The 20370-nt window shown below is 39.1% G+C and overlaps 1 protein-coding gene across 9 annotated transcripts in view; it reads left to right on the top strand.

Annotated features, from left to right (window-relative positions):
• MTUS2 (microtubule associated scaffold protein 2) overlaps positions 1 to 20370 on the top strand; it is a 593760-nt gene that overhangs the window by 253415 nt on the left and 319975 nt on the right. For 8 of the 9 annotated variants that reach the window (XM_077868253.1, XM_077868251.1, XM_077868248.1 and 5 more), the window contains one exon: positions 1496 to 1693. In XM_077868253.1, coding sequence (XP_077724379.1) covers positions 1496 to 1693 — 198 coding nt within the window. The remainder of the gene's footprint in view (positions 1 to 1495; positions 1694 to 20370) is intronic. The other variant, XM_077868252.1, reaches the window with a different exon arrangement.

Genomic DNA, 20370 nt, shown 5'->3' with positions numbered 1-20370 from the left:
TGATATAGAAGGGCCATTACTACTTATTAAACAGTGATCATTTCTCATCATATTTGAGCATTTTTTCCCAAGCATAAGGACAGAACTGAATTGGGAATATTACAGCCCAGATCCCTGTTCCCTCCTTCCTCTTCCCTCTGCCTCACTTGATTCCTCCTCCTCCCAGTCTTGACCCAGAAATCAAGAAACTATAGTTGTGCATATTCCACTTTCATCTGGATGTACAACTGGCTACAGCTTCACTCTTAGGGAGAACTCCTAGTAGAGAAAGAGGCACCATTGGATCAGTTTGGATCTATTCGTTCTTCACAGATTTTCAGACATAGATTTATTTCTGATGTAGATTCTTCATTGATTTCTAGGCATCAATTTTTTAAAAAAAAATGAATGGCTTTTTTTTTAGTTATTAGTCTACAACTTGTTTAATCTTTCAGTAGATAATAAAGAGTGAGGAACACTGCTGAAGGATCTGTATATATGCACTCACAGTAAATATAGCAGGTGAAAGTTGCTAAATGGCTTGACTAGGACAATTATACAGATTATTAAGAAACCTAGACCTTTTTCCTTTTAAGGAATATTAAAGAGCATTTGTGTGTGATAACATTATGTATTGAAAGACTTCTTAGGGTGTGGAGATTACCATGAATAGAGCCTGGTTCAGACAACATAGTGTGATGTTTTATTATTTCAAAATTAGCTGGCTTTGCACATATCTGGGAACTAATTCTGAAGTTTGGTTTACTTTTGAATTTTAGTTCAACATAAAACCAAATCATGGAGAAAGGAGAAAAAAATCTTAGTGTTAATTGGAGCATCTATAAAGTTCTGTTACAAGCAGTAATACTTATATTAAATCTTTGAGGCCAGTTTTATCATCACCAGTCCTTTTATGAGACAAAACTGTAGTTCTAAAGTATTGGGTCAGGTGCCCAAGGTTATACAGCTAGTAAATAACAGAGACTGGATTTCAGCCTGGCCAGCTCCTCAGCTTGTCCTCACCTTTTTCCTACAACCAACAGAATGTTAGCAAAATGATTCCTTGTACATGCTTCCATGAATTATCACATATTGTTTATAATTGTTGATGAATATTTGCCACAAGGGCTCTTTGCCCATTATTGTATGTCAGATTTTAAGGATGTGTGTCAATTTCACAATTCTAGGGTAAGTTACAACGGTAAGTGTTCATTCCATCCAGCTTCCTAATCACCGCATACCTTTATTTATGGTCACATAATAATAGGGCTAGTTGTCTGTTCTTGTGTCATCTGCCTGCTGCTTCTCCTCATACTTGAGTTCTCTGAAGCTCCCAGCCCACAACGAGGAGTCTTTCTTACAAAATTGTATTGTGAATGTGCTGAAGCACACCCTGCAAGATTAACTGTGGTCTGTTTATGATAGAGCTAGATTAATATTTATAGTCCATGTATTTCATATCTTGTTGTCAACCTGTTTTTTTTTTTTTTTTTGGTTTGGTTTGGATTCATTATAGCAGATTTAAAGAAAGCCTCTGGTTCAAATGCTGCAAAATCCAATCTGCCAAAATCTGGACTTCGTCCTCCCGGATACTCGCGCCTCCCAGCAGCCAAGCTGGCAGCCTTTGGCTTCGTGCGGAGCTCCAGTGTGTCCTCGGTCTCCAGCACCCAGTCTGTGGACAGCGCGCAGCCAGAGCAGAGCCGGCCGGCCAACCGTAAGTGGGCGGCGCCGGTGTGCTGTGCCCTTGCAGGGATTTGCCCCTTGGGCCACACTGGGTGGATCAGCATGTGGGTGTACTAATTTGATTTCTTTGTGTAGGAAAGATTTGATTTGACTACCCTCATCTACCATTGTTAAGACTTTAGAAAAGCATCTACTGAAGGAAAAAAAAAAAAAGCCTGTTTGGCCCTATCATTTTTTTCAGTTATGAGAAGTTTAAATGTTAGAAAAAAGACTTTTAAATCTAGAAAATGACTTATCCAGGGACTGAGACCAGGAGCCCTTTGCTCCATGGATTCTATGTAAGAAGTCAAAGAAAGATCCAAAACAGGTGTTGCATGAAACAAACTATGTATTAAATAGTGGTGGTGAGAATCCTTTTAAATTACCTGGGATTATCTGTAATGCCTTCATTTTGGTGGAGCACTTGGCTGGATTTCTAAAAGTCAACCAAATGATGCTAAAAATAGAAAAGGACAACTGAGCTTCTTCAACTCTGCCCAGAAAGGTCCCCATTAGCTGAATGGTGCTACTCTTAGCCTGGTTCCTGAGACTGATGTTGTAAGCTGTATTTCAAAGCATGAATTAATAGTCTCAGAGCAAGTCACAGACAGCTGCTGTTCCTAAAGAAGATCTGGAGGCTGCCCCATTCAGCTGAGCCTTTAATGACCAAAGCCCATCTCAGCCTGTCAACTTCAAAGTCATTGTTATTGGATCTGAAGCCCTGGTACCTCAGATCTTGGTTAGTTTAGCAAGAACTTGCCGGAGGGCCAGGAAAGTCTTAGAGGTTTTCCTGTGGCAGGCTCTTTGGGAGGGATTACAGTAGTTGAATCAGGCTGAAGTAGTGAGTGAGTGAAAGAGAGAGAGAACAAGATGGAGTGTCGAGGGTAGAGTTTGAAAATGAGATTGATTTATATTATTTTTTTCAATTTCCTTTCCCTGAGCGTGCTCTTTCTTGATCCTTTCTTGGGTTTGGAGAGATGAGGTGCAGCACATTTGTACCTTTATAGTCCTAGATTTTGCTCTACCTAGTTATTCCTAATAATAATACATTACATTTTCCTTTGTCTTGATGTATTTGTAAGCAGTTTCTGAGAGGTTTTTTGCTCACGTGGTTTCCTGAAAGTACTGCATCTCTGAGCTGCTTTTACACTGGGTTCATTTTAGGAATATCATTGTCATTACAGATTACATTGTGTCACAGTAGATGTCTCAAAATCTGAAATGTGTATATAATAAAGAACTATTTGCAAATGTGTAACTCAGATCTGTGTGTACATATTGACAGTCTGAAGGTTTTTAAATACAGGAGCAACTATTTGTCATCCTTTTTAGTAGTAAAATTCCCAGTGGCTTGTTTCTCTTTCAGAGGGAGCATGAGTGATTTAAAAAAAAAAAAATCTCATATGGGATGTATCTTTCTAAGGAAGATGTCAAAGCCTTGGTTTCTTAAAAAAAAAAATAATAATGTCAAGATGAATTGAGCTTTGTTCCCACAGCATCAACTTTTGCTAAAGGAGATCTGACAGTTGTGGACAGAATAATTCCAGGTGTATTTAGGGCATTTCTTCTTTACCTCTGCTTCAAAGGACACTAGACAGGGACACTCTGAGCACCCAAAAGAGCCATAACATGCCGGGGAAAATAAGTCTTAAGTTAAAGACATCATAGTAAGGGTAATATGTATTCACACCAAAAAGAATAAGATACCTAGGAATAAACCTAACCAAAGTGGTAAAAGATCTGTACTCTAAAACTATACAACACTTATGAAAGAAATTGAAGAGGACACAAACAAATGAAAAAAGCATTCCATACTCATGTATTGGAAGAACAAATGTTAACATGTATATACTACCCAGAATAATTTACACATTTAATGCAATTCCTGTCAACATACCATCAACATTTTTCACAGAGCTAGAACAATAATCCTAAAATTTGTATGAAACCACAAAAGATCCCGAATAGCCAAAGCAATTCTTGAAAAAGAAAAGCAGGAATGCCTGCACGGGTCAGTCAGTTAAGCATTGGATTCTTGATTTCAGCTCAGGTCGTCATCTCAGGCTTGTGGGATCTCACGTTTAAATAAATCTTTAAAAAAGAAAAAGAAAAGCAAGGCTGGAGGCATTATGGTTCCAACTTCAATCTTTATTACAAAGCTGTAATCAAAACAGTGTAGTACTGGCACAAAAACAGACATATATAGATCAATGGAGCAGAATAGAAGACTCAAAAATGGACCCACATCTATGAGGTCAACTAATTTTTGACAAAGCAGGAAAGAATATCTAATAGTCTCTTCAATAAATGGTGTTGGGAAAACTGGACAGCCACATGCAGAAGAATGAAACCGGACCACTTTCTTACATCATACACAAAAATAAATTCAAAATGGATGAGAAAAACCTAAATGTAAGACAGGAATCCATCAAAATCCTAGAGGAGAACATAGACAACAACTTCTTTGATCTTGGCCATAGCAGCTTTTTACTAGACACATCTCCAGAGGCAAGGGAAACAAAGGCAAAAAATGAACTATTGGGATTTCATTAAGATAAAAAGCTTCTGCACAACAAAGGAAATAATCAACAAACTAAAAGGCAACTTACAGAATGGGAGAAATTATTTTCAAATGACATATCTGATAAAGGGTTAGTATCCAAAATCTATGAAGAACTTATCAAACTCAACACCCAAAAAACAAATAATCCTGTCAAGAAATGGGCAGAAGACAGAATATACACTTTTCCAAAGAAAACATCTTGACGGCTAATAGACACATGAGAGGATGCTCAGCATCACTCATCATTAGGGAAACACAAATCAAAACCATGATGAGCTACTACCTTACACCTATCAGAATGGCTAAAATTAATAACACAAAAAACAACAGGGGTTGATGAAGATGCAGAGAAAGGAGAACCCTCTTACACTGTTGGTGGGAATGCAAACTGGTGCAGCTACTCTGGAGAACAGTATGGAGGTTCCTCAAAAATTTAAAAATAGAGCTACCCTGTGGTCCAGCAATTGCACTACTAGGTATCTACCCAAAGGATACAAAAACATACATTCGGAGGGGTACATGTACCCCAATGTTTATAGCAGCATTATCAAGAATAACTGAACTATGGAAATGTCCATCAACCAGTGAATGTATAAAGAAGATGTGGTACACACACAGACACACACACAGACACACACAGGAATATTACTCAGCCATCAAAAAGAATAAAGTTTTGCCATTCTCAAGGACATGGATATAGCTAGAGTGTATTATGCTAAGTGAAGTCAGTCAGTCAGAGAAAGACAAATACCATGGGATTATATTTATATGTGAATTTAAGAAACAGAATAGATGAACATATAAAGTCAGGGAGAGAGGGAAGCAAACCATAAGAGACTCTTAACTATAGAGAACAAACTGAGGGTTGACGGAGGGAGGTGGGTGGGAGATGGGCTAGATGGGAGATGGGCACTCATTGTGATGAACATTGGGTGTTGTGTGTAAGTGATGAGTCACAGTTTTACTCCAGAAACCAATATTGCACTGTATGTTAATTAATTCACATTTAAAGAAAAATTTGAGTAACTAAATAAATAAAAACTTGACAAGAAAAAAATAAAAGTAATATATGTTTAGAATTTTTTTCTATTTAAAAAAACCACAGTACTTAGAATTGTTTTGTAATTATCCGCTACCTAACTGTATGTAAAATATGTACTTCACCAATGAACCACAGAAAACCTCCTCACATATTTGAGTTGATATCTTAGTACCATTAACCATTCTGGTTATACTTGTTATTAGATTTAATGTCAAGAATAATTTTGTTTCTGTTCTTTAGTGGAGAGATGATGCTTTGATGATAAGGAGTAAGTAAAATATGCAGTTCTTGAAAGAGCTGAAAGTCCATAGATCAAACCCTAGGAGGAAAGCTTTGTTGGTTTAGCTCATCGAAACAGCTAGCATGATTATCAGCATTGGTTCCTTTTTCCTTCTTGGAACATTGATCTTTCTTCAAACGGTATGTTCAAATAGGATTCATTTTAGGAATACTACAGTAATTAGGAATTATAATGTGGCACAATAGATGTCTCAAAATGTGAGATATGACTATAATAAGGAACTGTTTAGAAGTGTGCAGCTCATATTTTTAGATACTCATGTGCCTATAAACAGTCTGAACAGTGTCCACAGTGAACAAAGCATGCTATATTTAGGGCACTTTTCAGAGATTCATTAGGAACTTGGTGTTTCCTGGGTGACTTTGGCTTACTTACAATTCTCTCCATGAAGTTTTCCTGGGTCCTCAGGGGCAGATAACAGTAAGCATGGAGAGGGGAGACCCCCAGCCCCCCCCGGACATGGCTCTCACCTTTTGGATATAGAATCTGCCCTCTGCCCTGGGTGCAGGGAGGTAGTAGAGTGGTTGGGGAGTAGGAATGCAGCTGAGGAGGTGGACAGAGAGGTGGCCTTGTATAAATAACCATGGCACAAGGATATATGTGCCCACAGCCTTAAAAACGATACAAAGCTGGAAAGATGTTCCTGGTTTGGGGTGGGGGGTTAATTTCTGATGCGGGTGATCAGGGAGTTTCTCAGTGGGGTTATATTTTGGGAAGCGGAGATGGGCTCTGGGAGATCGTTTGTAGGGGAGCTGTTGGTGCAGCCAGAAAACCTCCTGAATGTGAGGGGTTGCCATTTCTGGTACAGCCTGCCAGTTCATCATTGTATCATCTGTCTTCTGTACAGCTGGTGTGATTGAGCTCCCCAAGGTTTGTTCTCACAATGCATCTCTTCCAATTCTTTAAGCTTCCCCTTGCTCATCCTATCCATACTTTCATCTCTTAGCACTTTGGACGTACTACCACCTCCATAGCTGCAGCCCCTTCCTCTCTCTGGAACTACTCACCCGTTTCACATGCCAGACATCCCCAGCAGACTGACCCCAAGTTGCCTCAAACTGAACATTTACCCCAAATGAATCTTTTATTATCTTTTACAAACCAACACTTCCTCTCACAGTTGCTCTACCTGTGAATGATGTCTGTGATCTGGCTAGTGAGGCTGGAACTTTTAGGATCAACATTGCCTCTCACCTTCTTTTTGCCTCCCTTTCTAGTCAGTGATCAAATCTGGTCGGTTCTCACTCTCTCATGTACTCTTTCTTCTCATCTTAGTTTAAATCTGTAGTACCTCTCACCTAAACCATTCCTAAGTATTCCGTAATTCCTTTTTTTTTAATTTTTTAAAAAGATTTTATGTGTTTACTCACGGGGACACAGAGAGAGAGAGGCAGAGACACAGGCAGAGGGAAAAGCAGGCTCCATGTGAGGAACCTGATGCAGGACTTGATCCGAGGATCCTGGATCACAACCTGAGCCAAAGGTTGTTTCAACCATGGAGACACCCAGGTGCTCTAGTACTCTGTAATTCTTTTTTTTTTTTTTTTTAAATTTCTTATTTATTTATGATAGTCACAGAGAGAGAGAGAGAGAGAGAGGCAGAGACACAGGCAGAGGGAGAAGCAGGCTCCATGCACTGGGAGCCCGATGTGGGATTCGATCCCGGGTCTCCAGGATCGTGCCCTCGGCCAAAGGCAGGCGCCAAACCACTGCGCCACCCAGGGATCCCTACTCTGTAATTCTTAAGTACATGGTCCGAGATAATTTTCCCTTTTACCCTGTTTTAATTGTTTCATGGTGCCCCTGTGCTTGCTTCAGTTCCTTACTGGATATTCCAGGGCATGGTTTTAGGGTTCCCTTCTCACCACTCCCACATCCCATCCCCTCATGTACATACACCCTCAACTGGCCAACCAGAATTGTTTGCTTTTCTCTCTGAGGGCTTTGTGCTTTCCTGCCTTTGTGTTCTTTGTGTTAACCGTTCATCTCTGTAACACCGTCCTCCTATTCCCAACCAAATTTCTCTGTACATCCTGCCATTTCCAGGTACAATTCAAATGCCACTTCCTCTAAAAAACTTCCTTCATCTGTGAACCCAAAGCAGTCTTTTTTTGGGGGTAACTCCAGTGTTCCTTGCTCACATCACTTTTGTGGATTATCATATACTGTCTGATTGTCCTGGTTTGTTTCTATGCTCTGTTTCCCCTACGGATTGTAAGCTCTTCAAGGAGAAGTGCTATGTCTTTTAATAATTTTAATATCCCTCATGCTATCTAGCATGTCCTTTACAGTAATAGAGTTTCAAGAGAAATCCTTTCCCAATAGAAATTTTTTTTACAGTTTCTCTTATGTAAGAGTATGAAACAAGAGAGACCCCTGAGAATTTATCTCATGAATAAATAAATAAAATCTTTAAAAAATAAAAAGAATTGGCCTAAAGCACTACCATTGAGGCTTTTCATGGCTTTTCAAAGTTGTCAAAATCAGACCCCTCAATTAGAGAGAAAAGATACATTCATTAAATTCTGGAGTTTTATTTCTTATTTTATTTTTTAATAAGATTTTATTATTTATGAGAGACACAGAGAGAGAGGCAGAGACATAGGTAGAGGGATAAGTAGGCTCCTCGCAGGGAGCCTGATGTGGGACTCGATCCCTGGACCCAGGATCACACCCTGAGCTGAAGGCAGATGCTCAACCGCTGAGCCACCCAGGCGTCCCTATATCTTATTTTAATACTTAAATAAGTAGATGTTCTTTTAATTATCGAATAGGATTTGGGTTTGGGGGATAATAATCTGAAATGGAAAATAACTAGCCTTTTTGGAAGGTTAATCAATGAAAATAAGGGTTAATGTGAAAGCTTTTTGTAATGTTAACTTCAGCATTCATGCTCATGAATACCATAAAATACATTTACATAAATAATACATTTGATTTTCTGTATCTGAGATGAATTCTAAGTAAGTTCAGAGTTGCCAAGAAGTATTATTAATAACTCTTACCAAAACAGCTGTTAATCTATCTCATGTTCCTTTGGCAAAGAGGGTGTCATTTTTTATTCATGGAAAAAGGAACCCAAACGGACCTGAGAGGTCAGATTTCAGAGAAGCTCTTGCCTGTTTGAGATTAAGCCTTATTGACATTGTAAATTCCTTTTCAGAACACTCAGATAATGATCATGTCCACCCAGAGATGGGATTAGAATGTGAATGTCTTTTGTTTTATTTTAAAATTGACCATTTTTGGTTGAAAGTAAGATAAACTGAAATTTGAGGGATGAAATGGTAGGATTATGGTAGGAGGATATGGTAGTTGAATGGTCTCATTTTTTTTGGCTGTCTGGTTTCATGACCATCAGATTGTCCATTTCCCTTCCCTAATCCAGCCCTCTTTTAGCATCTGTTGTTGGGTAAGTGCAGAGCTCAGTGCTGCAGCTATTGTGACCAGAACACCAAGATCTCATTCTTGCAAAGTTAGGACCCAATGGGGAGAATAAATCCATGTAGGGAACTGTGAGTCAGGCTATGGCTGAAGATTGCATGGCATTTGGTGGGTGGGGAGGGGAAGGAGGTATGTGAAAGAGGGAGGGCAGCCTGGGTGGCTCAGCATTTTAGTGCCGCCTTCAGCCCAGGGCTTGATCCAAGAGACCCAGAATTGAGTCCCACGTTGGGCTCCTGCATGGAGCCTGCTTCTCCCTCTGCCTTTCTCTCTCTCTCTCTCTCTCTCTCTCTCTCTCTTTCTGTGTGTCTCTCATGAATAAATAAATAAAATCTTAAAAAAAAAAAAAAAAAAAAAAAACAGGGAACACCTAACCCTCCTGAGTTGGGAGTGAGGAAAACCCTCATGCCCTTTACATTCTCTCCTGGCTATCTCAGCACTACTGCACCGTTTCTTCAGAGCTAATTATTCCACATTTTAAGTAACGGTGGTGTTCTTCTGGATTTGCTGTAAAATAATCTGGCACTGCCCCCTCAAAAAAAAAGATGAAAAAAGATAAGTAAATTTTTTATAATCCTTGAAGCTGGTTGATGGAGCTATGAGAGTTTATTATAGTACTTACTTTACTTTTATTTGTATGTTTGGACATTTCCAGAAAAGAAAATTAAAATAAAATCTCATTTTCTCTCTGTACTGGCTTTCATTTCTTAAGAGACTATATGGCATAGTGGTGAAGGATATGGTTGTCTGGACGAAGGCTGCCTGGGTTTGCATCCTGCCTTTGCCATTTACTAGCTAGGTGACTTTGCGCAAGTTACTTAATCTCTCTGTGCCTCTGTTTTCTTATTGTAAAATAAGAATAAATAAATAAAAATAAGTGTAAAACACTACTGAGAGATTGGGAATATTTAATGGAATTAATGAATGCAGAGTGCTCAGAAAAGGGTCAGGCACAGTCATAATGACAATGGTTCAACCCCATTTCCATTCATTGGCCATGTGTATAAAGTTTATATGGAGAAGGATTTGAAAGCTGAGTAGGAAAAATGAGCATGATAGATTAACTGTATCTGGCATGGGGTAAGGAAAGTGGTAATGATAATATATGTCAGGGCAATGATGTCTATTTCCATTTCTAAATTTTTATAATTCCCTCTGTCATATATATTGAATACTTCTCTGAACATTAAGAGGAAATATCTCATTTATGCAACATGAAGGTGCAGTTTGAGAAGTTGATTGGTAGATTTTCATGGAGTTCTCTTTTGGGCTATAAACTTCAAACTGTTTGGAAATTTATAAAATACATGCAAGCAAAGCCATGTTTTGTTTTCTTTATCTAAAACAGTTTTGCCATGCCCTCAGCATGTTATCATTTTAGGAAATACATTCAGTTGGGTTCCCTTTAAATGAAACATATTTCTGTGCAAGGTGACTAATACATAGCACATTAATCGAAGCTGATGGCATTTAAAACTTCTGCTCAAAATAGAAACTGAGAGTTGGATCTGATTTTATTTCTGTCCCTTTCTAATGTCTGTAGGAAAAAGTGGGAACATTTGATTTTGTAGTGTGTAAAGAGTTTCATGCAGCTACAGCTTCTCATTTTGCTAGTCTAATTTCCATTGTACTTGGGTTTTACTTTGTCAAATATCTCAGTCCAATTTAGGTGGGTGGGGAAAAGAGAAGAGTGAGAACAAAAACCAAAATAAGCTTTTGAGTTTTCTCTAGAAATGAGGAAGTCAAACACATGTCACCGATGGATTTAAATATCTATTTCCCTGTAATCTGTAATTATGTAATTTAAAGTATTCTGTATAAGGAAGAAATGAAATCATTTTCACTGAATCTTGCTGTTAATTTTTCAGATTCTTCCCACACATTCAGTTTTTTTTCTTCTTTCTTTGCTTCCTTCACACTCATTTACACAGAAGGACTTGATTCTTCTGAGTACTATGTTGCATTGCCTGTAAGTGAAAATATTTTCTTCATTGCCTTCGTAACACCTAGTTTATCCACCTAGACTCATATATGTGGGCTACACTGTTAGAAATCACATTGTCCCTCAAAGGTTTATAAGTGCCAGAGTCTAGCATATTCTAGCTTATTCAAGATATTTAATGAAAAATAGATACTTTGAACTATGGAAAAGGGATCAAGATAAGAAATATCCCACACTTGCATGTATAATATGCATCAAAATCAGCACTTATGGTAATAGAATAATATGGGGGAAAGTCAGTTAACCTCACTGGACTTAGATTTTTATTATAAAGTTGGAAGAGATTCAATTAAATGAATTGACCACTTTTGGCTCTCAATAGCTAGGATCCTGTGACTTCATTCTGTTAAAACTATGGAGTCATTTATGATTCTTTAGTGATGCATAATCAGAAGTGTATTTGAGAACAATTACTATGATAATTGTGAGCCAAGTCATTTGGACAAGGGAGCCTGGGGACGAGTGATCTTAGCACTGCCAAAATTAGAGATGCTTTCCTTCTGGCCAGACCTTACTTTTGCTATTTTTTCCCTGTCATATGAGATAGAAATTTCAGAACACTAACAAACAGAGAGCAGCTCAAAGGTCTTACTGCCCTGCTTTTTAACTATAAAATGGAGGGCTATAAGTTTCTTGGAAGTCCCCTTCTTGCCCTTGCACTCTGCCTAATGCTGTGCATCTTGGATTACGAGTCAGGGGCTACAGGAGATGGGAAGTGTGGGTGCAGATGTTTTCATACCTTTTATTGCTTTTAGCTTTCACAAAAACGGTAGGTCAGAGGTAACATTCCAGCACGATTCTAATTCCACTAGGGACAGTGACAGAGAAGAAACAGTAAAAAGCAACTGAGCATAACTTTTGGACTGATACTGACTTCTTACAGGAACTTTTCCAACGGTACACACTTTTTTGTATTGCCATAACACGCACAGACTGTCTTCTGGGAAGGTTCATAAAGATCCTTGTAATATCTTCCTTAAGGCAGCAGACAGGGGTCACAGATTGATAATTCCTTCTGCCTTCAGTGAGAAAGAGAATAAATTTCATGATGTCAGTGGGTTCTCTGGCTTCCATAACAGGCAGCAGTTGGGAGGAGGGGGTTAGTGGGAGCCTGTGGTAGGAGACAGTGGTAGGGATGGAAAGAAAGGGCCTAATGTAAGAGAGTCAGAACTGACAGGTCAAGAATACCTGTGAGGGAGGGGTGACTGGAAGGATGAGGATGAGGGTATTCCTTGCAGAATTGTGAGCTCAAGACCAGGGTCTGAGGGACTGTCCTCATGTCAGAGTCCCAGAAAAGCATTCATATAAATCCATCCAGCAGACTTACAGACATATTGCACTGACATTGAGGGGAGCAGCTGTGGAAAATAAGTGATATTGGGAGCCATGACTGGCCTCACTGGGGAGGGCAAGTAGCCCAAGATGGGAAGGGGGTTGCGACATGTGCAGAGTGTGCCTGTCTAGATCAGGAGCAGGGAATATAACCAGAGAAGACATGGTCAGCGAGGAAGGAGGAGCATCAGGAAAGCCCAGGGAGGAGAGACATTTATGGAAAGGAGATGGTCAGTCAATGCAGTCTGCACTACAGAGGAGTGGAGAGGACTGGGAACAAATTAGTGATTAGAAGGTCACTGGGAGCCTTGATGTTAGTTTGAACAAGATGTATGGAGGCAGGAATCAGGTTATAAGTGGGTAAGGCAGGTGAAGATGGAGAAAACAAATGAATGTGAGGATGTTTGGTAGAATAAAAAGACTCAGCAGAGAAAGTTGTTTTGTGTTTAGTTTTGCCCGCCTCTCCCCTTTTTAAAGTACAGATAAGAATGTTTATGATCCAAGAGGAAGGTTCCAGGGATGAAGAAGCCATTAAAGATAAAAGCAAGTGAGGATGATAGATGGAGCAATTCCTGGAGCAAGCAGGAGGGAATGCCATCAAATATAAGTTCAGAAGGGTAGCCATGAAGACAGACAGAAAGGGGTGAAAGGATGAGTGTAGAGAAATACTGGATAGGAGGAAGGAGATTCAGGGAGTTCACATCAGGTGGCTACATTTGTCCCAGGCAATTACAAAGTAGGGTTTTTGCAAAGATCAAACATGATGGAATTGGGATTTCATAAAGTAGAAAGGCATAGAGTGGTTACCTGGAGCCATACAGTATGAGTCAATAAGAAGTGAAGGGAGAATTGCAGGGCTGTGTAAAGGCCAATTGGAGACTGGAGAACACGATTTATCCTGGAAACAATCTACCAGACTTTAGGCCTGTCTCCAGTGATGTGGTGGATTACACTTATCTCCGGTGGGTTGTCCCTAGTATACTATAAGTTAGAGCAAACCAGATTCCAGAGAGAATATATGATGTTTCTCAGGAGCTTTGAGCCATAAACTGCTATTTAAATACAACTCCTTGGAAACGTAGGTGCCTCCAGCCCTTTCTCCCCTTTCCCATTTAGTCTTGCTGCACCAACCCCTAAGAGACTCTATGGAGGACAATGGAAATCACTGGCCTTATTGCAAATATGTCCAGTTGGCTTAAGAACTGGAGACAAAATTCACTACTGTGGTCAAAAGGGTAAAGTCATCTTCTAAAATTAAAAATCCTAATGATTATTGCCAAAAAAGGCATTTTCTTAGTTGCACATTTGTAATAGGGCCCTCCTATGTCTCTAGAACATTGTAGATCTTTCTATGATGATGAAATGCTCAGTATCTGTGTTCCTGGTACAGTAGCTGCTTGTAATATGGGATACTGAACCATTGAAATACAGCTAGTGTAACTGAGGAACTGACTTCTAAATTTTCTTTAATTTTAATGACTTTAAATAGCCACATGGTTAGTGGCTGTCCTATTGGACAGCACAATTCTAGATTATATTATCACTTTGGATTTTATAAAAGATATAATAACATTTCTGATCATAGCATCTTTAAATTTTTTTTTTAATTTTTATTTATTTGTGATAGTCACAGAGAGAGAGAGAGAGAATGAGGCAGAGACACAGGCAGAGGGAGAAGCAGGCTCCATGCACCGGGAGCCTGACGTGGGATTCGATCCCGGGTCTCCAGGATCGCGCCCTGGGCCAAAGGCAGGCACCAAACCGCTGCGCCACCCAGGGATCCCTGATCATAGCATCTTTAAAATTCGTAATGACTAATGAAGATCTCCTACTTAATCCCTTTAGTCTTATATAGAAGTTAGGGCTGAGGAGACTCTTCTAGAACCATAAATGCTGCCTGTACCCATGACTGGTTGTTTGGAGATGTATGTTCGTACCACTGATTGTAAGATGGGTCATAGAAGATGGAATAAATAATCCATAGTGATGAGGATCAGAGTCATTATCTTAATGTACAAAATAGAGTATGTATAATCTAACATTTTGTTTAAAATACTTTCATGGAATATAAATGGATTAATCTAATCCCACTGTATCTAGAAAGAGTTAGTATCCAAACTAGAAGGAGAAAGGGGATGGGGAAGATAAACATATGAAGTCAAAGGGAAGTGGAAGAGGAGGGTAAGGAGGGAAGATGAGGGGAATGAGGCACAGATAGTAATGTATCTGTGGTGGGGATTCAGGACTGTCAGGGCTCCATCAGCCTTTTTCTGGCCTTCTTGAAGACTTCCTGTTCAATTGCTTTCCTGCCCTGCCTCCTCACAAGGTGGAGACACAGTGAGAGCTTTAAAAAAAAAAAAAAAAAAAAAAAAAAAAAGCCCAAGGGTCGGGCGGCTTTTTGGATCTCTTGAGACGCAGACATTTGTATTTTCAAGTAAGGTTGATGCTGGGCTAGTGATGAAATACTGTTCAGCTGGTCAGAAAAAAATTCTTAAGTGGGTGCTTATAGATAAAGAGAGAACTTCATTTCTGTGAAATGCAGATCTCACCCTGTGGAATTTCCTATGCAGATAATAGAACAATTATATCATTTTAGGCACCTTGCATTGTATATTCTTGAACGAGAGCAGCCTGAATTGAAAATAAGACAAAATACAAGAGAAACATACAGTATAAATGAAGTATAGATTCTTATCTGCTAGCAAGTACCACCAGCTTAAATGAATATTGTAGATATTATTAAGAGTGTCTAGATCCCATTAAGGCTATTACTGATGTTATTATGTGTCTATTCAACCAATAGGTATCAAAATTTCTATCTGGTGACTGTGATAACTTTTAGGTGCTAAACTGACATATTTTGTTGAATGTTCTTACACAGTTGAATGTATGTAGGTTTTATGTGAGACAGTTCTGGTTCCTTTGGTGATTTCAGTAGAATAAATTTCCCAACGGGAATTTGAATGTCCTTGTGCAATGTATGCACTTGTGAATTTGACATTGGTATTGAACGTTTCTTTCTGACTGTGTTATGTAAGGATGATTTTGACCAGGCTGCATGCCTACCAGCCACATGCTTCAGGGTAACCAATAACCAGAGTCATAAGACCAAGTATTGTTCTTTATTTTCCTTTAAATTTAGTCAGTCGTGTAAAAAATCACACACACACACACACACACACACACACACACACACAAAAGGAAAACTGGTTGAAATGTTGGAAAGATTGTTTACACTGAAAATAATGTATCTTTGGTAACTTTTTATCTTTTATAATTATATATGAACATTTATTTAATTGTGGTTTTCTTGTCCCCTTTAACTAGCAGGATAGTGACATGTACAGAGACCTGAACAGGTAGCTGGGGTTACGGCACCCTAGTCTCAGCTCTCTTACTAAATAACTGTGTGGTCTAATGCAAGCCACTTAACTGGTTTGGGCCTCACAGCAGTAAAATGAGGCATTTGTGCTTGGTGATATTCAACACTCGCTCAAATGACTCTAAAATAAAAGTCTCATAATGTTAAGCTGAACAACAGGGTGTGTATCTATTCTGTGGAACGGTTGTGGGGCTGTAACAGAATAGAGCATAAACCAGATCAAGCAGGCATTATAGGATTGTTACGGAGTCATTGCTGTCTTAATGTATAGGTATCTATGAATAATGTGTTATTTTGAACTGTATACCAAGGCATATATAAATGTGGGACAGACTCCCATAAGTCTGGCTATACACCTGGCTGGCTGACGCCCAGCATCTCTGCTGTGCTAAGGCTGTGTGGGGTTCGGTTCAGATATTCACTTTTTTAAGTAATTCAGAACTTTGTGAAGACAACAGGGATATGTTGTCATAGAATAATTAAACACATAAGATAGGATTAGATGAATTTACTATGTATTATTTTTATCCTAAATATATACAATAAATTATATGTGGTTAGTTTTGATATAAAAGTCTAGTTCTTCTTCCCTAAGGAACTGGTGAGAACCCTTTCCCAGTATAGCTAAGACATAGCAATTTTGTTCCTCTATCAAGGCCCTTAGTGTATTGTTTATTTATGTACCTATTTAAAGTTGACTCAGAGCAAAGTATTTTGCCACAGTATTGCTAAGAAGTGTTACTTCTTCAATAAGTTCTGAAAAACTCACTCTTCTTTTCTACACAAAAGCATTTCTTTACTGTGTCCATGATGTTTTCTCTAATTTGAGTGCTTTTTCTCTTTCTGTGTATTGGAGTTTCTGTGGGCAAAGAATGAAATAGTTTATAATCTTTTGTTTATATAGCTTCTTAATATATGTCTGAGGTAAAGATGGATGGATTTCTCTGACAGACACGTGGATATTATGGCCACAGCATGTTTCATCTCCCTGCTGCCACTCAAAGGGACTTCCAGTTAAGCATGCTCTTCCTTGGCCTGAACAAGCACAGGGCCCCATCACTCTTACCACCTGTGTGTGGTAATGGAGGGCTACAAGCAACTGCAAGAGCAGGAAGGTTGCCCTGCTCGCATCTGTGGGTAACTGCCCTGGTGGTGTGCTGAAGAGACAGGGAGCTAAGTACTAGCAGATGCTGCCTCTCCCCTAATACACATTCCTCAGTTTTTAGAATTAGCTATAAAAAATGTGATAGCAGTAATACAGGGATCCTCACTCGTATTCTTGTATGTGTATGTGTGTCTGTGTGTTTACAAACGGACATACACATGTATGCATACACCCTCTCTACGGGTTTGCTGGAAGACCCAGTAAAGTCTCCACACCCCTACCTCTTGCCCTTGCCACATGTGTGACAGGAAAGCGACTACCCCAGCATCTCCTACCATGGCCACTCTGACAGAAATCTGAGGCTTGAATCCCTTTCCCAGTACTCTTTATTGGAAACTCTGCACCAGGGAGTTGACACCACAGACAGCCTCAGCTGTCAACTGCCAACACCTATTTACTTTGACGCCTTTGATTAGAAAATGAAAAATGCTAACACATCTTGGGTACTGTCAGCCCCAAGGTGGGCCTCTAAAGTTGGTGCTGACATAGGAGACTTCTGTTGCCACCAGTAAGGTTGCCACCAGTAAGGCAAATGAGCCTGGATGGAGCCTGTCAAAATGGTTTCACTGATAGATATGCTAATTAAGCCAGAGGTTAAGGAGCAGTGTTTCAAGCAGCTGCTATTAGTTTGTGTCTATCAGTGGCTCTGAAAGTACATGAGAAGTAATCCCGGTCTTTCCATTTTTTATTACAGTTGAGGAAAGATGTGCTCACTGGCTAGAGACTGGTTACTTTGCAGGGAATATATGTTCCTTTTGGAAAGTTTTTTATATCGCTTGGGTACCTTTGTGCACAGCATTGGCTCCCTTCTCCACATGTCCTTTGCAATCTGTTCCTTGTTTACCATCACAGAAGCCCAGAATGTCCACACTAGCACCTTAGGTATCATCCAGGTGATCATGATCACTCCTTAAAGGGAGAGGTTGATGTTGGGGGCGGTGTGGGGAGAGATGACTTTTATCACCATCCCAGGGTAGTTTAGTCATGTTCCCAGGGCTGGAACTTAACTCTGATGTCCTCATCCTATGATGCATACTAGGGCAGAAGGCACTAAATGTTGCTCTGGGGTCTTCTGGAGAAAGCTACACTTGGTCCAGGTGAAGCTCGAGTCTAAGGATCAGGAGAGTCTATCATTGAGGTCCTACAATAGGAACTGGCAGTGACTAGAATCTAAATTGTCTATGATGCTCCCTTTGCCAAATATCAACAGGAAGCTGAGTGCAGCTGCCTCCAGTGCATGGTAACCCATTGGAAGTATGTACTTACTAGTTGAGGTTCCCTGTGAGCAACTTCCAGAGGCCAGTGGGGGAATGGGTGTGTGAGTGGGTGTGTGCTGAACACAGAAATTGGGGGGACTCTGTGCTTCTCAAAGACTTCCAGGGAAGAAGCAAGGTGGAATGAAAGGTGACTAGTTTAGGAGAACAGATCTAGGTTTGGACCTAGGCTGTCCCCTTGGACAAACCACATGATCCCTGTGGATGCCCAGTGTCCTGCCTGTAAAGTGAGAGGTGGGACCATGGTTCCTGAGATGCCTTATGGGTTCTGACCCAGAACAGAAGGTTCTTCATGAGTTTGTTCCTTTGCACATTTTCATTCAGGAACCAGAAGGGAAGACCTTAATGTTTCCCATGCTTTTTCCTTTCCACATTTGGAGTCCTCCACACAACTTGTATTGTCTCTATACAGTACTTTCAGTAAAAATTAATAATTGCAGAAATATATCCCTAAAACAGTAATGTTGCACTTTCCCTTGTAAGAAAATCTTGAGTTCTCTTGGTAATATTGCTAAGAGGATAAAGTCCTGAGTCTCAGTACATGAATATATTGTAGGCTAGGTTAATGGAAGAAAAAACAGCTCAAAAACTAACTTTAAAAAATCTTATATTCCCTGTATGAGTGAAACCATATGATGATTACACAGTGATAAAGATTATAAGGGAAAGGAGGGAAAATGAGTGGGAAAAATTAGAGAGGGAGACAAACCATGAGAGACTCCTAACCCTGGGAAATGAACAAAGGGTTGTGAAGGGGAGGTGGGGCGGGGATGGAGTAACCGGGTGATGGGCACTGAGGAGGGCACTTGATGGATAAGCACTGGGTGTTATACTATATGTTGGCAAATTGAACTTCAATGAAAACAAAAACAAAATCCAAATAGTGGTAAGATTATATAGTTTTCTTTCTTGCTGTATCTTATATATATTTCATATAAAAAAAGGTGCAGGGGATAAATAGTATATACTAGAATGTAATTAGAGATCTAATGTTACAAGTTTTGAATTCCATAAACATATATGATAAAATATTTTCATCTATTCTTTTATGTGGTATTTTAAAAATACATCTTTTGAGATTATAACTTTAATACTTTATTAATTTTTATTAACTTACATATTGGACACATAGAAATTATATTGTGATCTTGTGAATATAAAAAGTTGAGTAAAATCTGTAGGAAAATCAGGAACAGAAAGAAATTTCCTTATTTCTGATTTAGTGTTCTCTGCTCTAGAGCCATACTTACTTGTGACTAATGATAGACCAGTGTCTGGTATTGTAAAGTACCCTCAGGCTTGCCACTGTGGTGTGTTGTCTAGTTTTTAAGCATATGGTTGTATAAAATTTATTCAAAAAATCTATAGTTACAGCTCCAAGAGATGAAACAAGTTCATAAAGATAGCAATTAGCAAATGTCAGAAGAGGATTAGATCATTCCTTTGAAGGTTAAGAATGAGGCAAAGAAATCTACCATTACCACTGTTAGTTTCTATTGTTTTAAAAATTTTGGTCAAAGCCAATTAGTCAAAGAAAAGGCACATGTTGTAAATACCACAAAGGAGGAAACAGTCATTTTGATGATAATAATCCTGTTCATGGAAAATCAAAGGAATTGAAAAATTTTCAGAACTAATTAGTAAAGAGGCCAGTTATAGCATTCATAGTTAAAAAATAGTAACAGCATTCCTCTGTAACTACCAAAAGTATAAGGTGGCAAAAAAGAGCCATGAATTATGGTAACAAAGAGACAAACATCCAAAAAGTAAGCTGAGCAATTGGCGGGACATGTGAAGGAAACTGTACGAGTGTGCTGAGGGGAGAAAAGAAAATTTGAATTGATGGAGGCACATGTCTTGTTCCTGGATGGGAAAACTTAATACTGTCAGGATGTTGTGGGACATTTTCACTTCTGTTAACCTAAAGGATGTATTAACCATAGTGGCTACCGTAATTCCCAGTAGAACTGAACAGTAGCATTCTAATATTCATCTCTAAGAAAAACTGTACCAACAGTACAAGACAATATTTTAAAATAAAAAGTAACAAAAAAGTGTCTCTCATGAATAAATAAATTTTAAAAAATGAAAAATAATGAAGATACACTTGCCTTTCCAGTTTAAAGTGTTTTGAAAGTGGGGCATGGCTCAGGTCATGATCTCAGGG

Source organism: Canis aureus, chromosome 24 (genome assembly GCF_053574225.1).
Source record: "Canis aureus isolate CA01 chromosome 24, VMU_Caureus_v.1.0, whole genome shotgun sequence".
NCBI lineage: Eukaryota > Metazoa > Chordata > Mammalia > Carnivora > Canidae > Canis > Canis aureus.
This window is presented reverse-complemented; position numbering and strand designations above follow the sequence as displayed.